Here is a 25,191-nt window from a genome sequence, read left to right on the forward strand (position 1 = left end):
TTACCTAAAAAATATAACATAGACTGCAGAGCAGGCTGGGATAACTATAAACAATTCACTAGAAAATATATCTTTACTTTTTGCATGAGAAGGAGCTTTGAACATGCTAGTGCTAATTTAAGGCCTTTATCCAAAAAGACTAACACGTGCTTGCATTTGGTGCTCTAAGTTTTCCCCTTGATATAAAGGTCCTTTACAAACACCAAATGGGAAACCTCTGATAAGTCATTTAAAAGCAAAATAAAAGATGTCAGTTTTGTAAATCTTTTGATTGATGCTCTATAAGGAACTGGATTTTTTTTTAAGTTGGTCAGTTAGAAGCATTCAATAAACAGTGTCCTTTCAGTCAAATCTTAAAGTACAGAAAAAAAACTGGAGTGAGCTAGGCAGAGGTCAAATGCAAGATGTTAGGACTCATCACAATAAAAACTCAAACTTGTGATGCTTCAGAATGTGACCTGTGACCCCTGAGAGGCAATGGTATCGAGCACACGTCCCACTAAAAGCACCTCCTAAGCTTTCACGAGGTCTGGAAACTCCCAGCCCAGTTTCATCATTGATGCAGAACAGAACAGTTGTGAGTCACACAACTGCTGTGCTGTAAACCCTGGCTACCAGTCAGATTTAAGTCTGCAGTGAACAAACTAAGTTCAATGCTAACCAGCCCTTTAGCTTTGCCAACTCCCATAAACAATGAAATCCAAAGTCCTACTGGCTAAAGGTCTCTAAATTGCTTTATTGGAGTGTGCTAGAAAGACAGCAATCCATGCGAGCAGGAAAGAAACCCACCATCTGAGACTCTGGGTCCAACTAAAACAGAGAATTGAACATTCTCAGTTTGTGATTATTTTTTCTTGTTTGATATACATTGTAGTCTAAAGCACAACTTTCAGGCAAGATAGAGCCAGAAATTTCATCCGTTCCCTTTCAGAAGATCTTATCAGGTAAGTATTTGCACAAACAAAGGTTATCTTTTAGTGTCCTCCTGCAAACAGAATCACTGATAAGACTTTGCTTTTTGCATTTGGACAAAGTGTGTAGTCATGGTGCTTTGTTAGCACTAAGTAATTGCTCTGCATTTAAAACCTGTTTATCATCAGCTTGGGTAATTTTTCTCCGATGGGTTAAATACCCTGACAGCTCTGCTAAGGCTACAACCAATTAATCTGCCCGAGCCTGACACTATAACCAAAGTACAAACGTGATAAGCAAAGCGAACTCTTCTTTTTGCACCACAATCAAAAGAAATCAAGTTAGCTGGCAGGTGGGCACAATCAAGTCTCTTGTACCACAAAGCCTGTTAAAAATGGTGATGGGGGTGGGGAGGGAAGGGGAAGCTGGCACCACGATTTCATGTGCCAGCCAGGAGTGTCTTGTTTGACCAGGTTGAGAATTGTATGACTGAGCTCTGACTCATGGGAGATGCAGATGCACTGGCCTACCACACAGCCATAGTCAGATGTCCTCTCCACCCCTTTGCAGGAAGCTGCTACACCCATAGCTGGCACAGCACCACAGATACCAAGTCCATTTCCTCAGCCAGCACAGTTCATATCCTGGCACTGCAACTTACACCACCACCAACTTACTTTTAAGCTACTGCACCAGCTGACAGGCAAGCACATGCTGCTTTCCACTGTTCCCGCTAGACTGAACACATTTTTTTTTACCCCTGAACGAGAGGTAACAGAACCTCTCAAATCCCTGCAGCATGCACTGCCAACAGCTGTGGTTGTGTGTGTAGCGCACAGGAGGAGCAGCACACGCTGTGATCTCATTGACAGCATCTCAGTTTTTTCAGAGTTACTATTTGATTTTTAAGAAGTAGAGAGGGATGTTAAGTGACTTGCCAGTAATCCTGAATATATGTGGCAGGGTAACAACATCTCTTGCTAGGTTTTCTCTTGCAATTCACTTGACATTAATTTCAGTTAGAGAACAGCAAAACAGATGAGGGGAAGAAGGTAGAATTCTTTTCCAGTGTTTCTAATTCATATACTTTGATTCAGGCTTTTGATATACCAAGCTCCTGAAAGGTGGGAGAGGAAAACTCCAACATTTCAGTCAAATCAAAAACTTACTCAGGGAAGTGGAGCCCTGGGAAACCTGGTGATTCAGAAGTCAAAAGGTAATAATACATTAATAAAATTTTAAAAAGGCACCACTTATTTAATTCTTGAAGTGTTTACACCAGATGAATGATTTTTTCCCCCTAATTCTAGCCATTTGGTAAAAAAGCATTTGTGAACCATTTCACTTTTGTGAGGTATGAACACTTTTCTGGTTATGTTCTGGGAGCAGCCCTTCCCTGAATAACTTCAGCCCACACTAAGTGCTAGATTTATAACCAAGCATGTCCAGGTAAAGTACTGTTTCATGCCATTACGAAATGCCCAATGAGCATCCCTAAAACAGTTACTCTCATCATTCATCAGCAATCCTGAACCAGGATATAAACTTCCAACTAAAATACAGGGCACTAAATCTCTCTCTATTCTGAAATTACTTCTGTAAGTTTATGTAACATTGTGAAAGGCAAGAATTACTACAAATCAAACTCAGGAATCAAGTAGCACTGACACTAAAAGCAGTATGCATAAAATTAGTTAGAGACACACAGTTTCATCTTGAAATCAAAATAGCTTAGATCCCTCAATTAACTTGAAATGAAATGAAGAAAATGTTCTCTGTTCTTGTCAGGTATACTTCTGAATCCTTGCAGTTTGCTGCTGCAAGTTCTAATATAAAAACATGGGAATGAAAATGGTAATATTTAATAGTAGCATTCATAGGTAATATTTTATGTGACGTTTACAATTAATAGGAACCTTTTTAATCGGTGTACTGTTTTTAGAAGTAACCCAGCCTCAAAAAAAGACTGAAAACTACCATTTTGACAGATGTCTAATACTACTGATCTATTTGACAAGGAGGTGCAGATGTGCCCCTAGACCAAAAAATGCTAACACAAACCTGAAGACCCACTGGAAAACCTATCACATATGCCCTGGCATGCTCCTCATCTGGATGCTTCCCATGGTAGAACACTGGCTTGTGTGCTCTAAGCTACCCTTGGCTTAAACACACTGTAGAGTACTGCCTCCACCCATGGCTGCTCTGGCACACTCGTTGCTTCAGCTGTTACCTCTAGTTGAAATGAAAGCTCAAAGAGGGCTCAGGAGCCCTCTATAGTTTTAGCCAAGTGCTTTTTATGATTTTAACTTGGAAGGAGCCTGAAAATGCAGTCACTTCTTCAAAAATACAAGAATTGAAGCAAAGAGGTGCTGTGTTTTTAAGAGCTCCACAAACAGGACATGCTTGATGTTAGCTAGTGCAATGACCACATCGATGCAGTATCAATACAAAACAACAAGTGGCACATGCATACTTTTCTGCATTTGTTTTCTCACCTTTCTTCACTTCTAGGTGTTGTTTGGTCTTAAGACCAGATCTTCTCAGGATATCCAGATATCCTCTTTAAATGCAATTCTTTCCCTCCTTTCCAATTACCCGTGCAAAACATTTTCTTTTTTTTTTGTTATTGTTGGTGTTGGTCTCTCTTAACTCAAGAACCCTGTGCTATTAAATCACATCATTCTTTTCCTCTCCTGCTCTAACTTTCTTTGTACAGTCTACTGCTTTCACAAGCTGTGTCTTTGTTCTCTTGCTTTGGGATTTTCCACTCTTCAAATGGCCTACCCATTGCACAGAAAACGTAGAAAAACACTCCTTTGGCAGTCTGAATATGACTTAATGACCTTCTGTTGTCCTTGGCCTGAAAGATGACCTGCCATAGCCCCAGCTTCACATATGTGAGGTATTTGGTGGTATAGTGATTGCATAAGATCAATCGGGAATCCTGTGATGTGTTTAGACAGGTTCCCCAATTGCCACACAAATATTTTGAAAGTAATCTACCCCTGTGTCAGAAGTGATATGTCTAAGGCCACACTGTAGGAAGTGACAGGACTCTATTGTTCAGCATAACTGAATTTGGGCTTGTTCTGCTTTGTTCTGACAGACCAGCTGGCTCAGCCAGGACCACACGTCTGCAGCACTAAAAGTGTACCTTTAACTTCCTCCTGCAACAGAAAGCTCTAATTTGGTCTTTTTTTAACACACTAAGAAATGCATCCAGCACTGGAGTCCTGCTAGGCAGGACCAACACATTGCTGTTCTGGAGATGACAGGAGCCAACAAGTAACGTCTATGGGAAGTTTCTCATCACTGTACAGAATGTCTGCTTACAGAGAAAGGGCACTGTGATGAGCGCTTATGTACAGGGGAATCTGTTGCAGAGTATCTTACCTCATGCCACTGCTATCTGTCTGTAATACCTGGGCTAGCAACACTTAAACTGCAAGTTTAGGTCAGTAACTGAGAGAGCAGAGAGCCCCAACAGAGCTCCAAGGTTAACCTAAGTTACCCTACACCACAGTAGACATGGAAATACCTTGAATGTTTCCTCAAAAAAACACTCTGGCACTACTTTGACCTGAAAAGCCTTCAACCATGGCAAGAACAGATGAAGACAGACTACGGCATAGGAACACATTGTTAGTGTGTCTCATGCCTTGAGACTAAAGGGAGAGAGCAAAACCAGAGTAAGACTTGCACCATTCTTCACAGCTTCATGGAATAACCTAATCAATCATTTAGTGGACTTAGTGATTCTTGCTTCCTTTCCTAGCTACCAATTTTAATGACTCAATCTTGGTTCCTTGTGCTATTCAGTCATTAGTCTTCAATCAGCAGGCTGAGCTGGGATTTGCACAGCTCCACTTGTATTAATTCTATGTTGGCTCTAGGTTTCGGTCTTGTATGCTTCAGTCTGAACAGCATCCACATAAGCAAGACAACCAGAACAAGAGAGAACTTGTCGAGTAAAGACATTCGAGGCAAATTACATCTGTTGCAACGTTGAAGTGACAGCCACAGCAAACTAGGCATAACAACATCCCTTGTAAAACAGGGTGCTCACCAACAGGCTCAGTCTTAACTGGCCAATCTCTGTAAAATGCTGCCGATATGCACCAGTGGAGGGCCTTGTTTTTCTTCTCAGCCACCTTTATTTTTTGTAAATACGAAGAGTTTAGAATCCAGTGGAGCAGTAGGTGAAAACTAATCATTATAACTGATGAAGACCACTTTTATTGTAAGCCTTCTAGCTACTTTTAGGATTTCTTTCACTTCTTTTCTTTTCTTCCTTCCTTTTTCTTCCTTTCTTTCTAGTCACTTGCTTCTTTGAAGTTCACACTGTGGTTCAGCCCCAAGTTCCCTGCTAGATGCCAAGTTTCATGAAGTTCCCAAAGTACCTATCTGTGCACACCAGGCATTATAAATAACATTTCCACATTTAAACCAACTGGATCCTGAGCTAACCTGGTTTATAGCCATCTGGAATTCTTCAGAAAAAGGGACTTGTAAGCACTGTAAACAGTTTTGTCTTCCCAGAGGACACCAAGAGTTTCCAACTTCATTGCCATCTTCGTTTTGTGATCTGGGTTCAAGAGCAAGGTATAGATTTAAAGATGATGATAATGCAAATAGTATTAATAAAAGAAACCTCAGAGTGATCTGCTTTTCCCAAATAAGGCAGGCTCTATCAGTGTCCCAAAGGCAGCAAGGTGCCAATACAATTAATCAGTCTGTTTTTAGTTCTCCCTAGACAGCAATATTAACAGTTTGTTTCAGTCTGTTTATATGGGTCTGACAGGTCTTCAAGATGCTGTGTTCACTTGCTTGTGATTAATAGTCATTCACATACTAAGGTGAAGACCAAGCAGAAAAAGAATGTTTTTAGAGCTGGACAGATAACTGCATTCTCTTCCCCCGCCTTTCATTTCTAACTCGGAAACAGTACTAAATTTAGGAATGCTGTCTCACCATATTGTTTCTAAACTCCTCCTTCTCTTGCAACTTGTCCATGTGAGAACCGAAGGGAATTTTAGGTCCTTTATTTTCTTCATTTGTCAGTTGTGCTCTGTAAGGCCATTACATTTATAGTGAGGGTCTGCATGCTGTGATACTACACATATAAAGAGAAGCCATTGGGATCAGTCTAGAGCAAGGAATAATTGCTTCTTAGAAAAGGCCTTTTCTTCTCTTCCATCTCTGCAAACCTCTTTCAGGAGATTCGGGGAATCAACTGAGCACCAAAACTCACTCCCATAGAATTTACAGACTGAGAATGAGCTGGACTCTAAGGTGCATTTTGTGCTTTTAAAACATTCCTTCATTGCCTTTTACAGCACTTTTAACAAGTCCAACCAATGTGAAGATGCTTTCCTTGCACAAAATCAATGCCTCAACATTCTCACCCTTCTAGAGCTGGGGTCCTTCTCTCTACCACAGAGTTTTAATTTGAGACAGAGCAAAGGAACCTTTAGATAAGAAAAGGAAGAATCATCTTGCTTCATCTCCCCTCCTGGCGTTTTGGGTGTTTGTTTCTGATACAGAGAGCAAGCCTCCAGTAGCACCCAGCCAACACATCAGTAAATGCAACCACCCAGCTACAGCCACCAAACAGGAGGAAGAATTGGACTTGATGAACCTTGTTGGTCCCTTCCAACTTAGGATATTCTATGATTTTCACTCAGAGGGTGGTGAGGCACTGGAACAGGTTGCCCAGAGATGTTGTGGATGCCCCATCCCTGGAGGTGTTCAAGACCAGGTTAGATGATCCCCTAGTGTGTGGCATCCCTGCCCATGGCAGGGGGGTTGGAACTAAATGATCTTTAGGGTCCCTTTCAACCCGAACCATTGATTCTTTGATATTTGCACACACTGATACTACTTCTCTCTTTTTTTCCTAAGCAGAGGTGGTGTTAAATGCTTACCATAATATTTTAATGATTTTTCTCTCTCTCTCCACCAAGTCTACCACTTCAAGAAAAAAATCACATGCAGATTTCTCTGCTAATTTTTGTCTGTTCTCTCTTCTGTCCATTTCCTGAGCATTTGTCATCTCTCCTTTTTGGAGGGTAATTTCTGGGCTCCTTCTTTGTCTTGGTTTCTTTATTAAGTCTTCATTTCTTGATATCCCTTCCCTATCATCTCCTTCCCTCAGCTCTAGCTCTTCAAGTCTCCTCCTTCTTCTGGCTTTCTGTCATCCCTTTGTCTCTAGTTCATTGATTTCTCTGTTTAGACCTCCTTTGATCTTTTTTCTTTCATTCTCATACCGAAGTCCCTTCAGTCTCTTCTGCCTCCTCCTGTCTATTTTAATCAGGGCATTCTTTTCTTCAGCCTTAATCAGAAGACTTAATTCTTTTTCTGCCACTTTTCCTGACCAGCAGCATTCACAAATCTTGTTCTCCTTTTAGTTTTATTGCAGTCAAAGAGGATGGCATAGGATAAATTATTATAGCTGAAGAGCAAGACAGCTCTGCATGATAATACTATTTTCTTCAGTAACAGAAAAAGCATCCTAATTTTTAAAATGCTGCTAGCTGCCCTGTCGAGTAATAGGAACTGAGCAGTAAGACACACAAACATATACTGACAACCCAGCGGGTCTGATACAAGAACTCAGTAGTGCTCTCTCCAGAAACCTGCTGCTACATCCTCCTCTTTGTTGTTTTTGAGGTAGTTACTCAAAGCAATGACACAGGTTATCCGCTGAATAGCAGACTTCACCTCACTCCTTACCTGGGATAATAGTTCAGTCTCCTGTTCCTCTCAGAGAATTCAGGTTCCCCAACCCTAAAACATGTTCAAAACACAGTCGCTGATGCCACCTGCTTTCTTGTCCTTTGGCAGCTCATAATTCCAAAACACAGGCTTTCCCGTTTGTGGACTTGTCTTACAAAAGCTTACAGATGCATTAACGACTGAGTCAAATGCATGCACGTGGAAACACTCACCTCACAGCATTGCATAGGCAGCGCTATCTCCCCAACTCTTCAGCAGAACTATGCAAAAATAACTTGACTTTTTTTAAGGTCAGAGTCGTGGCTTGATGGTCTTAAGAAGATTGTTCATTTTTATCTTGTTAGAGGAATGCTGCAGCAGCTGAACAGGCTTCCAAAATGAAGTGCACTTTTTATGAAACTCTGCTTCCACTGAGGAAAACTTGTAACTCAATAGGAAACACCTTCTGTTGTGTTGTGACTGTGTATTTTCCAATAAAAAACCCACTTAGCACAGCCATGCAATGGATGGAAAAGATGATGGCTGGGCAAGAACATGACTGCTCTAGTACCACGTAATTCACAAGTTGGGTTACTCGCTAGGGGACTCCGTCACCCTCTACGTTTCTGTGACATATTATCACAGAGAAGAGCAGAATTGCTGAAAAGCTGTTTGATCCCAGCCTCTCTCATGCTTTGACATACTGTGAGCTAGTTCAAAGGTGCTGACAGCAGCTACTATACTGTGAGTACTTGGAAGCCAGATGTTGTGGCAAGGAGCATGAGGTATCATATCTGACTAAAAATACTCAGGCACAGTCAAGAAACCTAAGCAGCAGTAAAAGATACTCTCCACAATGTATGGCCTCTGAGGTAACGGTGGTCAAGAACAACTGTATAGGCCCTATAAAATCTACTAGAACCATTTTTTTTTTGGCAGTGGATATTTTCAGCTGCCCAGGGAAGTCCAATACAAGCCATACATGCACAACGTCTTTCTAAATGGGTAATGTCTTAAGGACTAGATATTGAGAATAAAAAAAAAAGAGTGACAAGGACACTACATTCTTGTACTGCATGTTGTCTATGGTTCTGCGGTTCTTACCTTCTACGCAAATCTTCAGCCACTGCTGCTCTGCAGCTGAACAAATAGGCTCGCAGAGATTTTAGCTGCTGTCTCAGGCGGACAATGGTTGCCAGAGGTTCAGCGTGCTTATACAACATGGGATTTTCCTGCTGAATATCAATCAATGGCTCCTCATACACATATTCCAAGAACTCTTTGGCTTGCTTTGATACCTGAAAAACAAAACAACCAATTTAGATGGGCACTCCTCCCAAATCTTTTTAAGCGGATCTTCCCTTCTGTGATTCATCATCCACTTTCTGCATTTGCAATCTTACTCCATTACCAACTGCAGATGAAAACAGAACTGAAAGAAAGCCAACTGTCCCTGCTCATAGCCAATTCAAACTTCATCAAGCCCATCAAAGTTGAGTGCATGAGATAATTGATTACTTACCCGAAGTACAGTGATATTTGCAGCCACATATTTTCACTTCAGAGTAACATACTTACCAGATTTTATTTTTCTATGTCTAAAAACTGTAATCATCAAGTTTCTTCCCTGTTAATATTTTTGCGTTTGTGTGCTGCTTTCTTTTTGGCAAGAAACAAGTGATTGAGTAAGTGCCAAGGCACAACACTGGAAAAGGAAACAGGTATACTGCAAATCCAGTCACTGTGCTGTCACAGGATACAGAATTCCAGTACAAAGTTCTATACCCATTTTTTCATGCTCAGCCAATATGGTTAAAATAATGAAATAATGTAAAAAGAAAATAATCAGAAACACATCTATATATCAAGGTTTTATTTGTTTGTTTGTTTGTTTTTAAATACAGATAAATACAGTTGGGTTTTACTGGCATTCCTCATTTGCAATGTTTCATCTGCAAGAAATTCTTCTTATGCCATTTTCATCACAGTGCTCTGTTCTTTCTCTACCTGCAAAGAGCTACCGTAATCCTGATAAACTAGTGGGACTCTTATTCCCACTAGAAAAGATGTTCCTATTTTCTGAGGTGAGATGACCAAATTCCCTCTCATTCCTAATTTCTGCATTTCATCACAGCTGGAAAAGAGATGGTGGGATTATCTGAAATGAGCTGTAAATCACTTGAAACCATGCTATAGAAATACTGTGTGTTCCACAATTCAGTTAGTCCTGCTGGACCTGTAAGCAAGTATTTACACTGAGTTGAGGGCAAGATTAACTGGGTTAACTTTACTGCTTTTTACGAAGCTAACAAAGAGAGAAAGGGCACATCATAGCCTCTTGAGATGTAGGATGTCATTTCCTTTCTGGTGGTGTAAGGTAGGAAGTAGGCAAAAGCAATATGCATCCTTATAAATAGCACCACTTCCAGTAACAGCATGGGTCACAGGGGAAGCTAGCCCTACATGTAACCTTTCCACAACACATAAATTAACATACAATAAATAATGTTAAGGACTGACTTACCACCAATAACTACACAGATTATAAGCTGTGTAATTTTAAATACAGCAGACCATAACACCACAGATTTCCCAGGTCATGATGCTGTATTAAACTGCTCACTCCTTCCTATAAAACATTCCACTCATTTCTTTTTCTTTTCCCAAAACAATGCACATACAAGGAATTGTGCAGTTTGAATGGACACACAGGTGACATGCTGTGTAAGGAGTAGCACAGGCAACTTGAATTTTATGGACCCAAAACCTATAAACTCCAAATATGTCACATTTTTGAACAGTGGCAATGTTGAAGTTTTATTAGAAATGCTAATTGAAGTGCACAAGTCAAACAACTACTTTCAAACTGCTTTTATAATAATTAAAACTCTTTGGCTGCTATATCTCAGCCATCTCCTGATAACCATGGCATCTACAGTAAATATTATTCATCTTTCCCTGATGAGAAAAATTAAACTACATATCCAGTGATTCCCTAGGAGGCACATGAAAGCTCGGTACAGCAAGTACCACCTCCCACCAGGAAGAGCAGGTGCTCAGCATAGCCTGGGTAGTCTTAGAGATGGGCTCCTCAGGCACCTGCCCTGCTGCCTCAGGAAGCAGCGAGAGGGGATTACCGTCTCAGTGCTACATCCGTGCCTGTGCACACTTGTACCCCTCTACAGGAGAATTCTCCTGAGGCTGCAGTGTACTGAAAAAAAAACAACTAGCCAGAACTGCAGACACCTGAGTGACTCTGCAGTACATATGCACTACAATTTTTTTCCCTTCACAAGAGCTCTGCTTTATATTAGTGCAGAGGCCGGACAAAGAGCAGCTCCTCTCCATCACTCAGTGTGTAGCCCCAAGTGCTTTTTACTGGGCAAACAGAAATCCCATAGGACAAACTGTTACTGTTCAGCTCTGGTGCTGAGTAACCTGAGGGACGGGGAGAGAAGTGAACCTTTTTCCTTGTCAACACAATGTACCTGCAGAGTTTGATTACAGGAAAAGCAGCTTTGCCCAGCATCACTGGCTGACAGATAGGTGTTGGCTTCACTCTGCAGGCCTGATACAGGTACATAGCTCATGTAAAACATTAACTCACGCTACCAAACCTAGAAAAGTTCCAAGATGCTGAAATGCAATCTTATAATGGGACTGATCAGGCAGTCATAATAATGCAGGTTGCTATCAGCCAGTAACACTAGTATGTGTATTAGCATCCTCACACTCCCTCAGTTTTATTAGGCAGACTGACAACACTACTAAAAATGCCAACACAAATGAGAAGATGCAAACTGCAAGAGGGTTTTAGTTTTAAATGTCAAACAAGGATGGATGCTACCGTTTTCAGACCTTTCTCTTCCAGAGGCTGTGAATTTACAGCTCAGAACTCAATTTTACCAGAGTTAGCTTCCCTTGAAGCTTTTGGCACCAGGAGTTCATTTCCTGCTATGTTTGTCTGGTATTTTACACAGGCTGGAATCTACCTGAACCAAACTGCAGAACTTTCGTGTTTTTGTGTGTGCAGAACTTTTGCTGGTTTTGTGTGTGAGCAGAGAAAACAGCTGGCATAAGTAAAAGGAAGAATGGATGTTCAAAAGATTACCTCCTTTCTTTTTTCTTCACACAAACACGAAAAACACAAATAGGAAAACAGTAGGGAGACAGGAGAAGAAAAAAAAAAGAACTACTTGGGAGTGAACAGCTGCTTTGGTTATGACAGAAGACCCACGTTTAACTGCCAAGTGCTTTCAAAGAGCTTTTATTGCAACCAAGGGGATTTTTCTTTTCTTATCCACATGCTTTCAGGTGTTAAGTGCATTGTTTTTCAACACAGTATGATAAGACAACTCTACAGATTTCTATTGCTTCTGTTTTTTCATGTCCTGTCTTGCCAAAAGCACACAAGAGCCTCTCCATTTACAAAGCTTAATTGATGCAAGATACAACTCAGGTGTGCAGGACTTCACAAAACACTGCAGAGAAACATGCCTGATTACATTATATCACCATAAAAGTCCTTGTCCCTGTGTGCTGTGGTGCTTGTTTTGCCTGAGACAGATATGACAGACCCCAGCAACCCCAGCAGAGGGGAAAGAAAAAAGCAGTGGGAAGGCATGGGAAGTAGTGCAGTTTTTCAAACTCTTCATTTACTTTCCTTCCATTTAGTGAACCAACAGGTCCATCTTAGACTGTGCAAAATACACAAGTTTTTCAAGACTGGAGGTCTCTTTCAGCTCTGACTATCGAACACAGTGCATGCTTAATGCATTCACTTCCTGCAGGCCCTCTCTGGGATATGCTACAAGAGAGAGAGAGTCACCCACTGCAGCAGCTTCACTTTCAGACATCACTGCACTGCCTGAGAGCTACAGGGCTGCGTGTTTAGGAGAAACGCTGTTGCTTAGCTTCGTTTTGGGACATTGCTGCATGGTTTTATGTGGGCACATCGGTCAATTACAGGAGGTGAAATGCTGATAAATTAAGTGACCTTCCTTTGAAAACGAGCTGAAAGGAAATTAATACTACCAAGATCACCTCGAGGAAGTGGGACAAGATATCTATCTGTCTTTGCCAAATCAGCACATTTAATCAATACACTGCTAAGGAATCAAGGCAGTTTCATTACCAATATTAAATGTGGCAGCCAGCACTAAATTGCTTTTTAGACCATACAGAAGAAATGAATATCAAACCTTATCTCTGAATGGCAAAAGGAGATGTGAATGTAAAAGTGCAGGTAATACATGGTCTACCTCAGAAAAGCACTGCTCAGTTGACACGGGCATAGGGCAAGGACAAAGTAAAAGCACGCATATGCAGAATTGAACAGAAAAGGAAAAAATTATTTAAAAAAAAAAAAAGAAAAGATTTCATAAAAGTAACAACAACTACTTGTTACTTTAGTCCTATACATGGATGGGACAGAGTTGAGGAGATCCAACTGATGATCTCAGCTCAGTTGCGACACTGCCACTGTGGTACATGATGTCCCCTTGACCTTCCCTCCCTGTCTCAATTCCCACTCTAATAGGCGGGGATGCTGAACTGTTTTTCAAACTGAGCAATGGTGTTCCTTACTTAAATCCACCTCTCTCAGTGCTTTGGCAGAGAGACTGGCACAGAATTTGGTGTGTTCCGATGCCACCTCACAACTGTTCTGCCTGTCAACAAAAAGTGAAAATTAATTTCTCACTGCAAGAGTTGCAGTAGGTTAGATTTTCAATTAAAGCTTAAGCTTAAAAGTCCCGTTTCATTTTTTCGCTCAGCTGCTTATATCTAAGACCACAGGAAACAGAGCATAGAGCATTTTTTATCCTGCAGGCTTAGAAACCAAAATAGTTTATTTTCTTGGCAGTATCACTGACACCTTGATATAAAGTCTCTTCATCTCACCGTCCACTTGCTCCATATGAGGGCTACCTGTATTGCTCTGGAGTAGCAAGCTTAGTCCTTAGCAAAACCATCCAAAGAAAGAACCCTTAAATATTTATTCCTAGCTTCTAGGAAATTCTAGGAAAGGGAGTCATTTTTTGTCTCCACATGTAGGAGGTTTGTAACTCTAAAAAAACTTGCATTTCATGGCTCAAGACTATCATTTTCCTGATGGCAGGCTCTGGCTACCTTTTAATAATCTCCTCTTCTGACAGATTTTCTTCCTCAAGAGAGCTGCTTTTCCTCTAATAGGGCACTTACCAGTTATTTTTTTCCTTTTCAAATAACCCATAATAATAATATTCGCAGACACAAAACATCAAACAGCTTCTGCTAACAGTGTCTGCTAGGTCTGAAGCTATAGTATGATCTGGTTTCCTTATGAGTTCATTGTTGCTTCAGCATATGCCCTCTGTGATGGCAAAACAACAATGCTACCATGTTTGTTGGCGTAACACTTCAAGGCATGTAATCCGTTTCCACTATGTAGCAACCAGCCACTGAGGTAGCAGCAACAGCAGATCGCGGAAGTTTTACAAAACTGCTTGTGTGGCAAGTGAACAATGATAGAAATTTTATTCTATGTTATTTTTGACTATCTGGCCCAAACACGTGCTGTAACAATTTCCTCGTGTTCTGGAAATGTTTGTGCCAAAAGATGGGACATACTGGCCTTTTGCAAGTAACATGTTTGGGTTATGCTGGTTTCCAATGGGCATTTTCACAATTTTAGCATTCATCGCTACACGGCATCAATCCGTGGTCCCAACTGCTCATGAAACAATCATTGTTCAAGGGACAAATAATTGCAGAAGTTAGAAGTTTCAGTGTTCTGTCCTTCTATCTCTATAACAACTAGATATGCAAGGATGGAAAAAATGCCACCAAAAGGAGGATTACAGCTGCTCCTGTGGAGAAGTGCCTTAGGTGTGGCTAAGGAAATTGGGATTAGAACATCCATCTTGTTGACAGCACATGGATTCATTAGGCCAGGCTCACTCTGGCAAGAGGGACACAGCAGACAGTATTAGCAGACAGTGCCATTAACCCTGTGTTTCTATCTAAGCAGCAATTCCACTCACTTGCTAGCAAACCAACCATCAGGGAGATTACCTTGTACTTGGAAGTATCCCAGTTATGAACCAGCCGTGCAGGGATGAGGAAGCTGTCATCCACATGGCAGGTACTGCAGTAATACCATCCACTGTAGCTGCACACCTTGGCCTTCCCATTGGACAAGCCTATGGGGCGCTGACAGCCTGGAGAAGGGAGGGGAAAAAAGACTGTGTTTGTACAATATGCCAGAGATGCACACTCAGGATACAATAGGAAAAGTAATTATTCCCTCATCTGAGGTCTTCTTAAACAAACAAACAAACAAAAAACAACAAATCTCCACAGTCATTCTCTTTTCTTAAAAATAGATAAACAAATATCTTTCTTCTTGGACTAGTGCTGAAAAAAAACATACACTAACTTGGGCATCTAAGACAAGGACAGTTCAGAAAGCAGTCACAGGGTACTTAGCACCTCTTAAGAAACAAAGGCAGAAAACCAGCTGTGAGAGGATGGGCATTTAAAAGCCACCAGCATCTGAGAAACATGACCTGAAGTCCGGGCAGATAATACCAGACCACACTCCAGCCAGCTCCCATTTCCCCCCCAGCAGAACGGCCAGCGCTCACAGCCTGGGGGAGTGCAAGCCAGCCCCTGCTGACAGCCAGACGGGATGCTGACTTGGCAGGTAGGACTTCACCACAGAGCTGGCACGGACATGGCAAAGCACAGTCAGATCGTGAATATTAACTGCGAGCAGCAGTCACACTGACAAGTACTCCATGACCTCTAGTAGTGGGGCAGACCAGTCCTCTGCATTAACTAAGGCAGAAGAAATAATTAAAACCTTTTCTTCATCTAACCACCTGTTTTCAGAAAACACATATAAAGCCACTGTATTTGACACTCTACCCTTTCTCTCCACTGTGTCTAAAATGGGCAAACAGGTTCAAATAATAAATATTAAAGTGGAGGGCTGGAAGACAGATGGCACAGTCACATTAAACTACCTGTTCAGGAAGCGAGGCTAAAAATGTTTGCGTAAGGCATAATGAGATGTCTGTGGTTGTTATTAACACCTCTTTCACACAGCACACGATGGTATTTCTGCTTTTCCTTCACTGCTCGTGTCCTCATGTGACATTTAGAGCTCTAGGCACAATTAGCACCAGAGCCTCTCTCTGGTACGTGCTGTAGGCTGAGAGTTTCTGCTGGAGCTGGTTAGTAATGCCGATTAGCAGAATCCTTGCACATTACTTTTACAGTAAAAATACTGGTTAAAGTTTCACAAGCAGAAGTAAACTGACTGGCTGCTTTTGTCACTATAACTGATTTAACGGTTGGACTTTTGGACTTGGTGATCTTAGAGGTCTTTTCCAACCTAAATGATTCTATGATTTTGTTTATTCTAATTATGCAACTTGTCTTAGAGAAAAAGCATTTATTTATTTATTTTCCCCCATAGAAGTTATTATTATTTGGGGAGAGCTTGCATCTCCAATACTCTAGGCATAAATTGAACTCCTTATCCTCATTAGCTCATGCTACCATGTCCTCTCCGCTCTAATCAAAATCATTAGAATAACCCGACCAACACAATTAGTTCACTTCCTCCACTTCCACACTCCAGAGCCATTTGGCTACTGACTCTGCAATACACACTATCAAATAAACCAGTGTGGGACATGTCTTCTCTTTCTATCCACCTCCCTTTTTTTCCCCCTGAATTGAAGGTATGCAGTTTCTTATAAAATGCAAACATGAACAGAATTCGGTTGATGACATAAATACTTGAGCTAATATTTTCTTCTTTACCATTCATAAAATGAGAGTGTTAAGCATAAGCACATATCAAGTGATATTACTCAAGATACATAATGCAAAAATGTGATCTCATCTGAGCTAATTATTAAAGAGAAAAGCCAAATATTATGACTGTAGATTGTTGTCATTATAGAAATATTTTTGTGTACAGTACAGAGTGGCAGCACTTTTTTCAAGGCAGTATTTTTTAGGGCAGAAATGTGATGCAGATGTGCCTCTACATGGGTAAAGTCAAAACAAATAATTCAGCAATGTGTTACAAAACAAGATGACCTATGATTGTGGCTTGGGATCAGAATGTAGAAGCTAACAATCTCCTAGAGAGGCAGTTAATACCCGAAGCCTGTCAGTGTTCAAGAAGTGGACAGCACTCTCATTAATATGCTTTTAGTTAGCCCTGAGGTGATCGGGCAGTTGGACCAAATGATCTTTGAAGGTCCCTTCCAGATGAACTATTTGATTCTTTTCTAACAACTTTGTACTTCTCTCAGTGAAAAGCAAGCATTTTTCCTGTCCTTTCTTTTCTGTTCTGTACTTTTTAAAGAAATGCAATTTCCAGACTAGTCATTTGAAAGAATTCCTGTGCAGTCCTGCTCCACAATGCTGTTATGCATAAAGTCAGCAGGCACGCCTGGTAGTAAGCTCAGTATCAGTACTCCATAGTGCATATAGAACTTTTCTTTTTATTTTTAAAATGCCTTAGTACATCAAGGCGAAGGTTTTGAACAGCTGAACAGACATGAAAAAAACAGTCCGGCTCATCTAACAAGATATTTGTCTATTAGCTCTGGAAGATGCTTGCAGCAGGTACTCACACTGTTGCTATGGAGCCCATGTTTTTAAGAGCGCAACAGAGGTAAATCCTGCTCCTCTGGAAGGGAAGCAGAAAAATATGAGCCCTCCTCTGCTCATGGAGCAAGATGAAGGAATATACAAAAGAGAGCATTCCTTGCCCTTTCGAAAGCTAAATAGGATCAAGCCCTCAGAAAGGATAATGTTTGTGTTAGCACTATCTCGGTACAGCATGCTCTTCTGTGTCAGCATGGCTGAAAGACGTGGCGAGGGATCTAAATCCTTCTCTTCACAAGATGCCTCTGAATTTGGTATCACAGAAAAGCAATGTAGCATCAGTTTTGATGCCTCAACTGACTCCAGCTGTAGTGTTCATTACATACAGCAATCCCCTCACACTGGATGAACAGAGGCTGCTAAATGACACGTGGAGTTTTTTTAGTTCAATGTGTTTGGGCCAGCTGATGCAGTACAAGTGGTAAAGCTGGGGATGAATGTGACTGATGTCTCCTCACTCAACACCATTAAAACCTTTACAAACATTCCCCACTAGCCAATGCCTACCTTTCCGGGGGGCGAGGATGACAATGGGATGGGACACACCATTCACCTAACCGTTAGTGCACTCCCTGCCACTGCACAAGCTGCTGGTTCATCTTAGCACCCTCACTCCCCTCAGTTAGACGATGGCAACAATATGCTAACTCCAATTTCTTAGCTTTGAGTTGTCACCATCCTAAATTAAAATGTTTGTAGCTGAGAAGACCCCATTGTAAGGCCCAGTACCCTGCCATCTCCCAGAGCCAGTCTTGTTCCAGTCTATGACCAGAGCTTCCTCCGGTCATGACTGACAAAGCGCAGAAGTGCTGGGGGCCTCCCCTCCTCCTCCTGCCCACAGAGGGCTACATGCAGCACATAACAACTGAAGGTCTCTGAGGTGAGGAGGGTCTCAGTAGGCAAACATGGCTTTATATAGAGGAGGAAGTGGAGGAAGTTTCCACTCAAGCAGCATGCATTGCTTTCTCCCTTATTCCAGTACTTCTCTGAGACCATGCTTCTGTTTCTCAGAAATGCATTTTTACACAGAGTATGTCCCTCTGTATGAAGGATGGTGCTTCATATCCTCGAGTAAACCATATTCTGCAAAGCTGCATAACAATTGTAAAGTACGGGTATTTTAGATGGGAATGTGGCACAGGTGCCTACATTTTCCCTTAACTTAGAAGCACTGCTGTTGGAAAATCACCATCCTTTCCATCCCTATCTGTTGTGATTCATAATGATGGCTATTTCTACAATTCTTTCAAATCAAGTTATCAAAGCACTGATTTTCTTTGATGTTATGCAGTTCAAAGTGATGTAGTGTGACAAACATATTTCCATGGCATAGACCACTTATGCTACTTTGTGTTTTTTTTTAAGATGGGTAAAAAATGAGCAAGAAGAGAAAAAGAGGAGGAGGAAGGAATAGCACATGCTTTAACATCCTTGAAAATCCTGCACCTGGCCATTCAGGTACATAAACTTGCCATCACGTTTACCAGAAGCAAAACTAGTACAGATTCCTGGCTTTAAACTCTTTAGCATCTTCCCTGCAAGGCAGTCAGATATAGCCAACCACCTCAGAGATCAGTAACACAACTCAGCTTTTCTTGTGGGGAAGGGACCATTTTGTGTTTGTAGAAAAAACACTTGCCTGTAACTAGACAAAGCAGCTTCCACAGGATGGGGGAAAAAGCAACACTACTTTCACCAATCTCCTCTCACCTATTCCTAATGCTCATACAGATTATTATCCACATAACATCTGTGCAAAGGTCTGGCAAACCCCAAGCCTAGAGTGAGAAGAATACTCTAAAATTTACTATTACCCCAAAATCATCCCTACCTTAAGGATGTTATAGAGCAAGCTACAGATGGAAGAAGCGTGGCTGTCGGTATACTGTTAGCAAAGTGAGGGAAGGAATAATCCCAAACCTTTCATCACAGAAAATATAACAAAACAGCACTAGAATCAAGCAGAGAAAAGAGGGGTTAGAAAAAATAGCAGCAAGAAAGTGCTGCTGGGCACAGATGAAATCTCTCTCAACGATACATCTGTGAGCAGAGCAGGAGTATCAACACCAAGAGGCTCATCTCCAAATATTAAGACTTTAGGAAGAAAGAATTACAGGAAGACAAGGTAAAATATGTATATATGTGTGTGTATATATATATATATATATATATATATATATATATATATATATATACACACACACCACTTCTGCCACTTTCAGGGTGATGCAGAACTCTTATGGTCATGGCTGACGCAGAAAACTTCTTTATCCACATATCTTTTCCTTTATCTGTCTAGCAGGAAAATACTGGAGCAAGCTACAGACTGAAACAGAGAACGTGGAAGACCAAACTAGAATTAAGTACACAACTGTTTTCCTTATTCAATAAAGTTCCTTGCTTGGTATCAGGAAAAAGCAACTCCCTCATGATTGTGTACCATAATTAAATCTGTGACAGATTAGCTTAGAAGCTAATTCATTTAGAAACAACATACAATATGAAGAAAAGAAAATCACCCACGGACTTCAAAAGGCTTTCAGCTTGATTAAGCCATAGAGCAGACTAAGCAGAAGGTGCACAGCAACAAATTTTCTAAGTGTTAGAACAGACATACAACATTGCTGCTTTGCACAAACAGAAAGAGGAGGTGAGAATTATACTTTAGTTGCTGGCCTCATGTTTCTGTGCATCTGCCCTAATTCACTCCACCATGGGAACACTCAAAATCACAAGAAAGACAGAGATACAATCTTAGCTCCCCCTGTGCCTACCCAGGTTTGAATTTGCATCTACACTTTGTCCTTTTCAGAGCATTATTTTTTTTCCCACAGCAATTCTATTTCTAAAGAAATAATCAAAACTCCTAAACCTCTAAGCAAACTCTGATCTTCTATTCACCTTGCCTACTATTGTCTGATCTTACTGACTTTCTCAAAAAAAGCTGAAAGATTAAAGGCAGAAATTTTTCCCTGCTGAAGCCATGTGGGTTTGACCCTTATCCAGTTACAATTACCTAAGCAGAGTATAAATCCCACGTTATTTACTTCAGCACTATACAAACTCTGCTTTAATTATAATCCATATCAGCTTCTCCAGAAATAAGAATGGGTTCATTAGTCCCCAGTTCCCAAATTTTATTTTTTTTTTAAATAGATAGACTCCAAAGGCCTCCCGAGTCTATGGAAACCCTGACCATTAGTTGGAGCTTAAAACTAAGCCCTAAATTAACAGGCTTCCCAGCTTTATCAGCGCCACTTAAAGATATAATGCATAGCTCCGTTCCCCACAATCTCCAAGACAGATGGGATGGATCAGCCTCTAGGCACTGAGGCCTTCTTCCCAGCAGTGACAACTGGTTTAGGTAGTCATGCGATATTTAGACTGCTAGGGTTAGGTGTAGTAAACAACATCCTTTACGTCAGTCATGTTGAACACACAGGTCTGTGACCCTCTCCAAGAAGATGAGCAATCAAAGAAACAACCACTGGAGGAAAAAAGCCAGGTGACAGCACGCACAGGTGCACACCCAACATTCCGTACCTATTATCCTTATGCACTGCAGAAGACAGCATACAATCACACTGCAGGTTACACAGCTGAATTCCCCCTTCCCAACAAAACTAATAGTAATTAAGCCCTCCAATAAAACAGAAAAAAAAAAAAAAACAACCATGAATGTCAAACCCTAAGCTCAGACTTTGCAGTATGCAAGTCAAGATTAAGACTTCAACAAACCACGACCCAAAATACCATCTGTGTTTCTAGTGGCTGCAATGAAACTTCACTTTTAGAAACTGGCTTTTTATTTGCTTCGATCTCCCCACTTGAATCTCAAGAGAATACAGGTTTTTTCACCTTTAGCATCAAATGCTAAGGAGGGCCAAGATGCCATTTTTCCCAAATAACTTGTTCTGAGAGAATTTGAAGCAGTGATAAAGACATGCTTCACACACAGCTGTGGCTTGTGACTCCTTTAACAGATGCCCAGTTTGCATTCTCCCTGGTGCTTTGAAAAATGTCTTTCTTGTCATTCTGAGGATCACAGCACTGACGAAGAATAGCACACACCTCAAGTAATTTGGCTTCTTTCCCTGTGTCCCTACAGGATTATTCTCCGCAATATGTGGTGCTTTGCTGAGATTCTGATGCACTCCCTGACAGAAGGGGATCGGAGTACCCGTGGAGTGACTTAGTGGCAGGAGCTGGTCATTCACCAGCTCTTTAGTCAGGGATGACTCAACACACTCTCTGGGCCAGCTCTTGAAGCCTGTCAGCTAGGAGTAAGCTGATGATTTGAGGGTAATTAATAATGGTATTCCTAATCCTACAACTCATCACACTCATGCTTTGTTTTCAATGCTGAAAAAGCAGACGAGAATACAGCAAAGAGCAGGCTAGCCATTTGTGTGATCAGAGCTGGTGCCAGTGTCCACAGCTGCTGCCAGGTCATTTAGCAAAAAGAGTCTCTACTTAACTCAGTTTTCATTCCTGCTCTGCAGTTAGTTTGAATACCACTTAACCCTGCACTGTTCACTCATTTACTTGCACTGAAGTTGGTTTTGCAGAGCTCCATTTACTTGATACAGTGACTATTAACAAACCTAGAAATCATCAGCCCTGTTTCTGTTCAAATACACAGCTGCTTTTGTACCTCCTTTTAGCATGAGCAGTAGCTGTGAATTGAGTGTGGCTACATACTCTTCACCAATGTTAGCTGAATTTCTTCTTGGTTGCACATCACTACCACAGCACTACCTTGAGCACACGCAGCACGGCTCAGACTGATGCAGCTCAGGTACATGCCAGAGTGTGACAGTGCAGAAGGCCATACACAGAACCTGGAACCCTCCCAGCAGCTGGCCTCTCGTTTATTCTCTCTCTACCTTCTTTTACATTCCTTCTGATCTCATGAACATGTAATAGTTTTGCCAATAATACACTGCTTTGGCATGTGAGCTGCCTTGATTGATTTTAAAGCTGCTAACCCAACAAATGAGGTCTCTTGTGACATGATCCATATGGAACCTCTGGGATCTCCAGAGAAGAATTTGCAGAGTTGGGACCTTTCAGGGCTGAAAACACTGCCACTTGTCCGGATGTAGCATTTACCATCCTGACACGGATGAGACTTAGACATTCAGACTTCCTGTTTTTGATATTCTCTTGTTTCAGCTTTACACTAACACATTCATCAAGACATACAGGTGGACTGCTTTCACAGGACAAATGGACCAAAAAAAAAAGTCAAAAGTTCCTTGGGGGCAGTGGAATTAATACTTAGCACCCACAAGTCTGGAGGAAACAAGGCACAGCAAAGGAGAAACACAGAGCTTATGCTAAGAGTAGGTAAATGCTCACGTACAAAAGAACTGAGCTCGCTCTCCTAGCACTATGGGTAACAGTAAAATAAAAACCCACATATTTTATGTTGGAAACAAACAAACACCACCAACAACTTGCTAAAAACCTGCAGAGTTGTTCACGGACAGATTAGATTTATAGGGTCACCTACCCCAATACTTGGAGTACCCTTTCAACTTTCCAGGACAAATACACATGTTTATCAGCCAAACCCCTGTTCCGGCTTTTCTGCCTGCAGGGCTGAGGCAAAGAAGTTAGTACAACACCAGTAGAGGACTGCAAAGTGTATGTAAGGGTGCAGGACCAGCACTGAACTGGCCAGGTACTCATCTAAGCTGTCCTTGTAGGCAGCACCAGGCCAACTTCAAGCCAAGGTGCCAGGAAGGAGGTGAAGGACCTAACTGCTACAGGCTGAGACAAAAGCTAAATGTTTTCACTGCCATTTCCCCACAGGCAAGCCATTTTAAAACTGCACTGAAGAGCTCACTTACCTTACCCTCTGAAAATTAAATGGCTTCTGTGATCATAACTGATCAACAATAAGAGATCTAATCAACTCAAACAAGCAAGAGACACCATGCAACGCCTTCTGATCCCTGCCCAAATGAGCTGTCACATGATCAAAGGCACTGTGGACCAACAACTTCATGTTTTGAAACACAAAGGGTCCACTGTAAATGAGGTACTCCCTGCTACACAAATTCAAGTCACCCTTGCCTAGAAACATTCTTCCCACCCCTTCTAACAAGTCAGTGGCCTTGTTTAGACAGCGTATTTTCCAAAGACTACTTTAGCCATAGACAAGGGTTTCTTTTTGCTCAGCTGGTTTTGGCGTAACTATGAAGAAAATCAGAGTTTAGAAAACACCACTGTTAGCAGTTGAAGTCTTACTTCTGAATCAATAGGAACAGGCCCTGGAAGTGACATAGAAGACCGGAAGACTGTGGTCTAAACTAAAGCTATTTAAATAATAAAACCTTTACAATACAAAACACATTCTTAGGGGACATTACAAAGTCTCAAGGCAAAGAACAGCTAAAGACTTGGAACAAAGAGATCAACTGAAATGAAAACAAGCACAATGTACTTGCAGCACTTCGAAAGCACAATCCTAAAAGCCCTGGACAGGTGAGGACAATTGTTATTTGGAACTAAACAAGTGCAGAGAGTGCTGACAGCTTTCCAAAGGACCTTCTGGTATTTTATTATTGTGCTATGTTTGCTAAGATTTGTCCCCTACTATTTCTAATCTAGCAACTTGCTGCTATCTAATAGGTGCTGTGTGTGATGATGGTTCACAAGGCATCTGCTAAATTCAAGAAAGAAGCACCCTTACTTTTCAACTACTTTTTTTCTGGGGGAAGTTGAACTAAGCCAACACTGCATCTGGCTATTTTTTTTTAATCACACTTGCTGGCTTGCAAACTACTAGGAAAATACTTTATTTGTATTTAGAAAAACAAAACCAAAAGAAGTTTAATTTTACCCTACTAGGAGCTGGTTTTAGACCACAAGAGTGAGCAAGAGTAGACACTGCACGATCTGGCATGATAATGTTATGTTGCACTGAGCTCTCCCCATCTACTCACAGGATCACAGCACTAGAGGCAGGGCGACTCCTTGAAAGCCAACAGCTTTCCACCTGCTGCTCAGTCTGACAGGGCTGCAAGCTCAGGAAATAGCCCATTTACTAACCTTGGCTTCTCTGCTCCTGGTATTCAGTTCAGCCAGCCAAGTCAGTGGTGCCATAATAGCAGTATTTATCCTTTTGGCAAGTGAGGAGACACAGAGAAAGCAGGGAAAAAAAGACAGAAGGCACCCCAGAACAGGAGTGAGGAAAGCCACATAGAGAGACAAAAGAGTGTAGAGCACATTTCGCAGAAGGCAGGACTCCCGCATCCATTAGGACTTGCTGTCAAAGCAACAGGCATTCCTGGCAGACGCAACTGACCACTGAAAAAATGTTTGTTTGTTTTAATAAAGAACAGAGAGGGAAAAAATAAAAGGTGAAAAAGAGGAGAGACCTTAAAAGAACAGGAGCTATGCAAAAAAAAACAAACAAACAAAAAAACAGGAGGCAGGGAGAGATGCTGTTTGTCTTCCTCATCTATAGAAAAGTGAAGGCACAAGACAAGGGAGAAGGAATAGCACAGGCTGCTGGGGAAGTCTGCTCCTGACAGACCTTCAGAGAAGTTCCTCTGGGACAGACAGCTGCCCTTCCCCGGGAGCCCGTAGGTAGCCCAACAGGGAGACAGCTGCCACTGAGTACCTGGCACCTCTGCCTGCAAGATGCTGCACCTGCCAAACACATGTTTTGATGGAATCTCAACCCAAATTTGTAATGTGAAGTTTGGGGATTTCTCTTGAATCCGGTTGAAATAAAGGAATAAAAAGTAAACCCAAACAACAGATCATCCTAACAAGATGTGTCTCATTAGCTACATTACTAAAAACCAAATCATAAAGCCTAATATTTACAAGCTTGAACGTAGAACCAACTTTGACTTCATGCCCATTTGAGGACATGAG

At 41.4% G+C, this 25,191-nt stretch overlaps 1 protein-coding gene across 1 annotated transcript in view; it reads right to left on the reverse strand.

Annotated features, from left to right (window-relative positions):
• PLEKHM3 (pleckstrin homology domain containing M3) overlaps positions 1-25,191 on the reverse strand; it is a 79,093-nt gene that overhangs the window by 40,348 nt on the left and 13,554 nt on the right. Inside the window, exons 3-4 of the mRNA XM_027461056.3 lie at positions 14,683-14,828; positions 8,734-8,927 (exon numbers count right to left, since the gene is read on the reverse strand). Coding sequence (XP_027316857.3) covers positions 8,734-8,927; positions 14,683-14,828 — 340 coding nt within the window. The remainder of the gene's footprint in view (positions 1-8,733; positions 8,928-14,682; positions 14,829-25,191) is intronic.

This window comes from Anas platyrhynchos, chromosome 7, assembly GCF_047663525.1.
Source record: "Anas platyrhynchos isolate ZD024472 breed Pekin duck chromosome 7, IASCAAS_PekinDuck_T2T, whole genome shotgun sequence".
In the NCBI taxonomy this organism is placed as follows: Eukaryota; Metazoa; Chordata; class Aves; order Anseriformes; family Anatidae; genus Anas; species Anas platyrhynchos.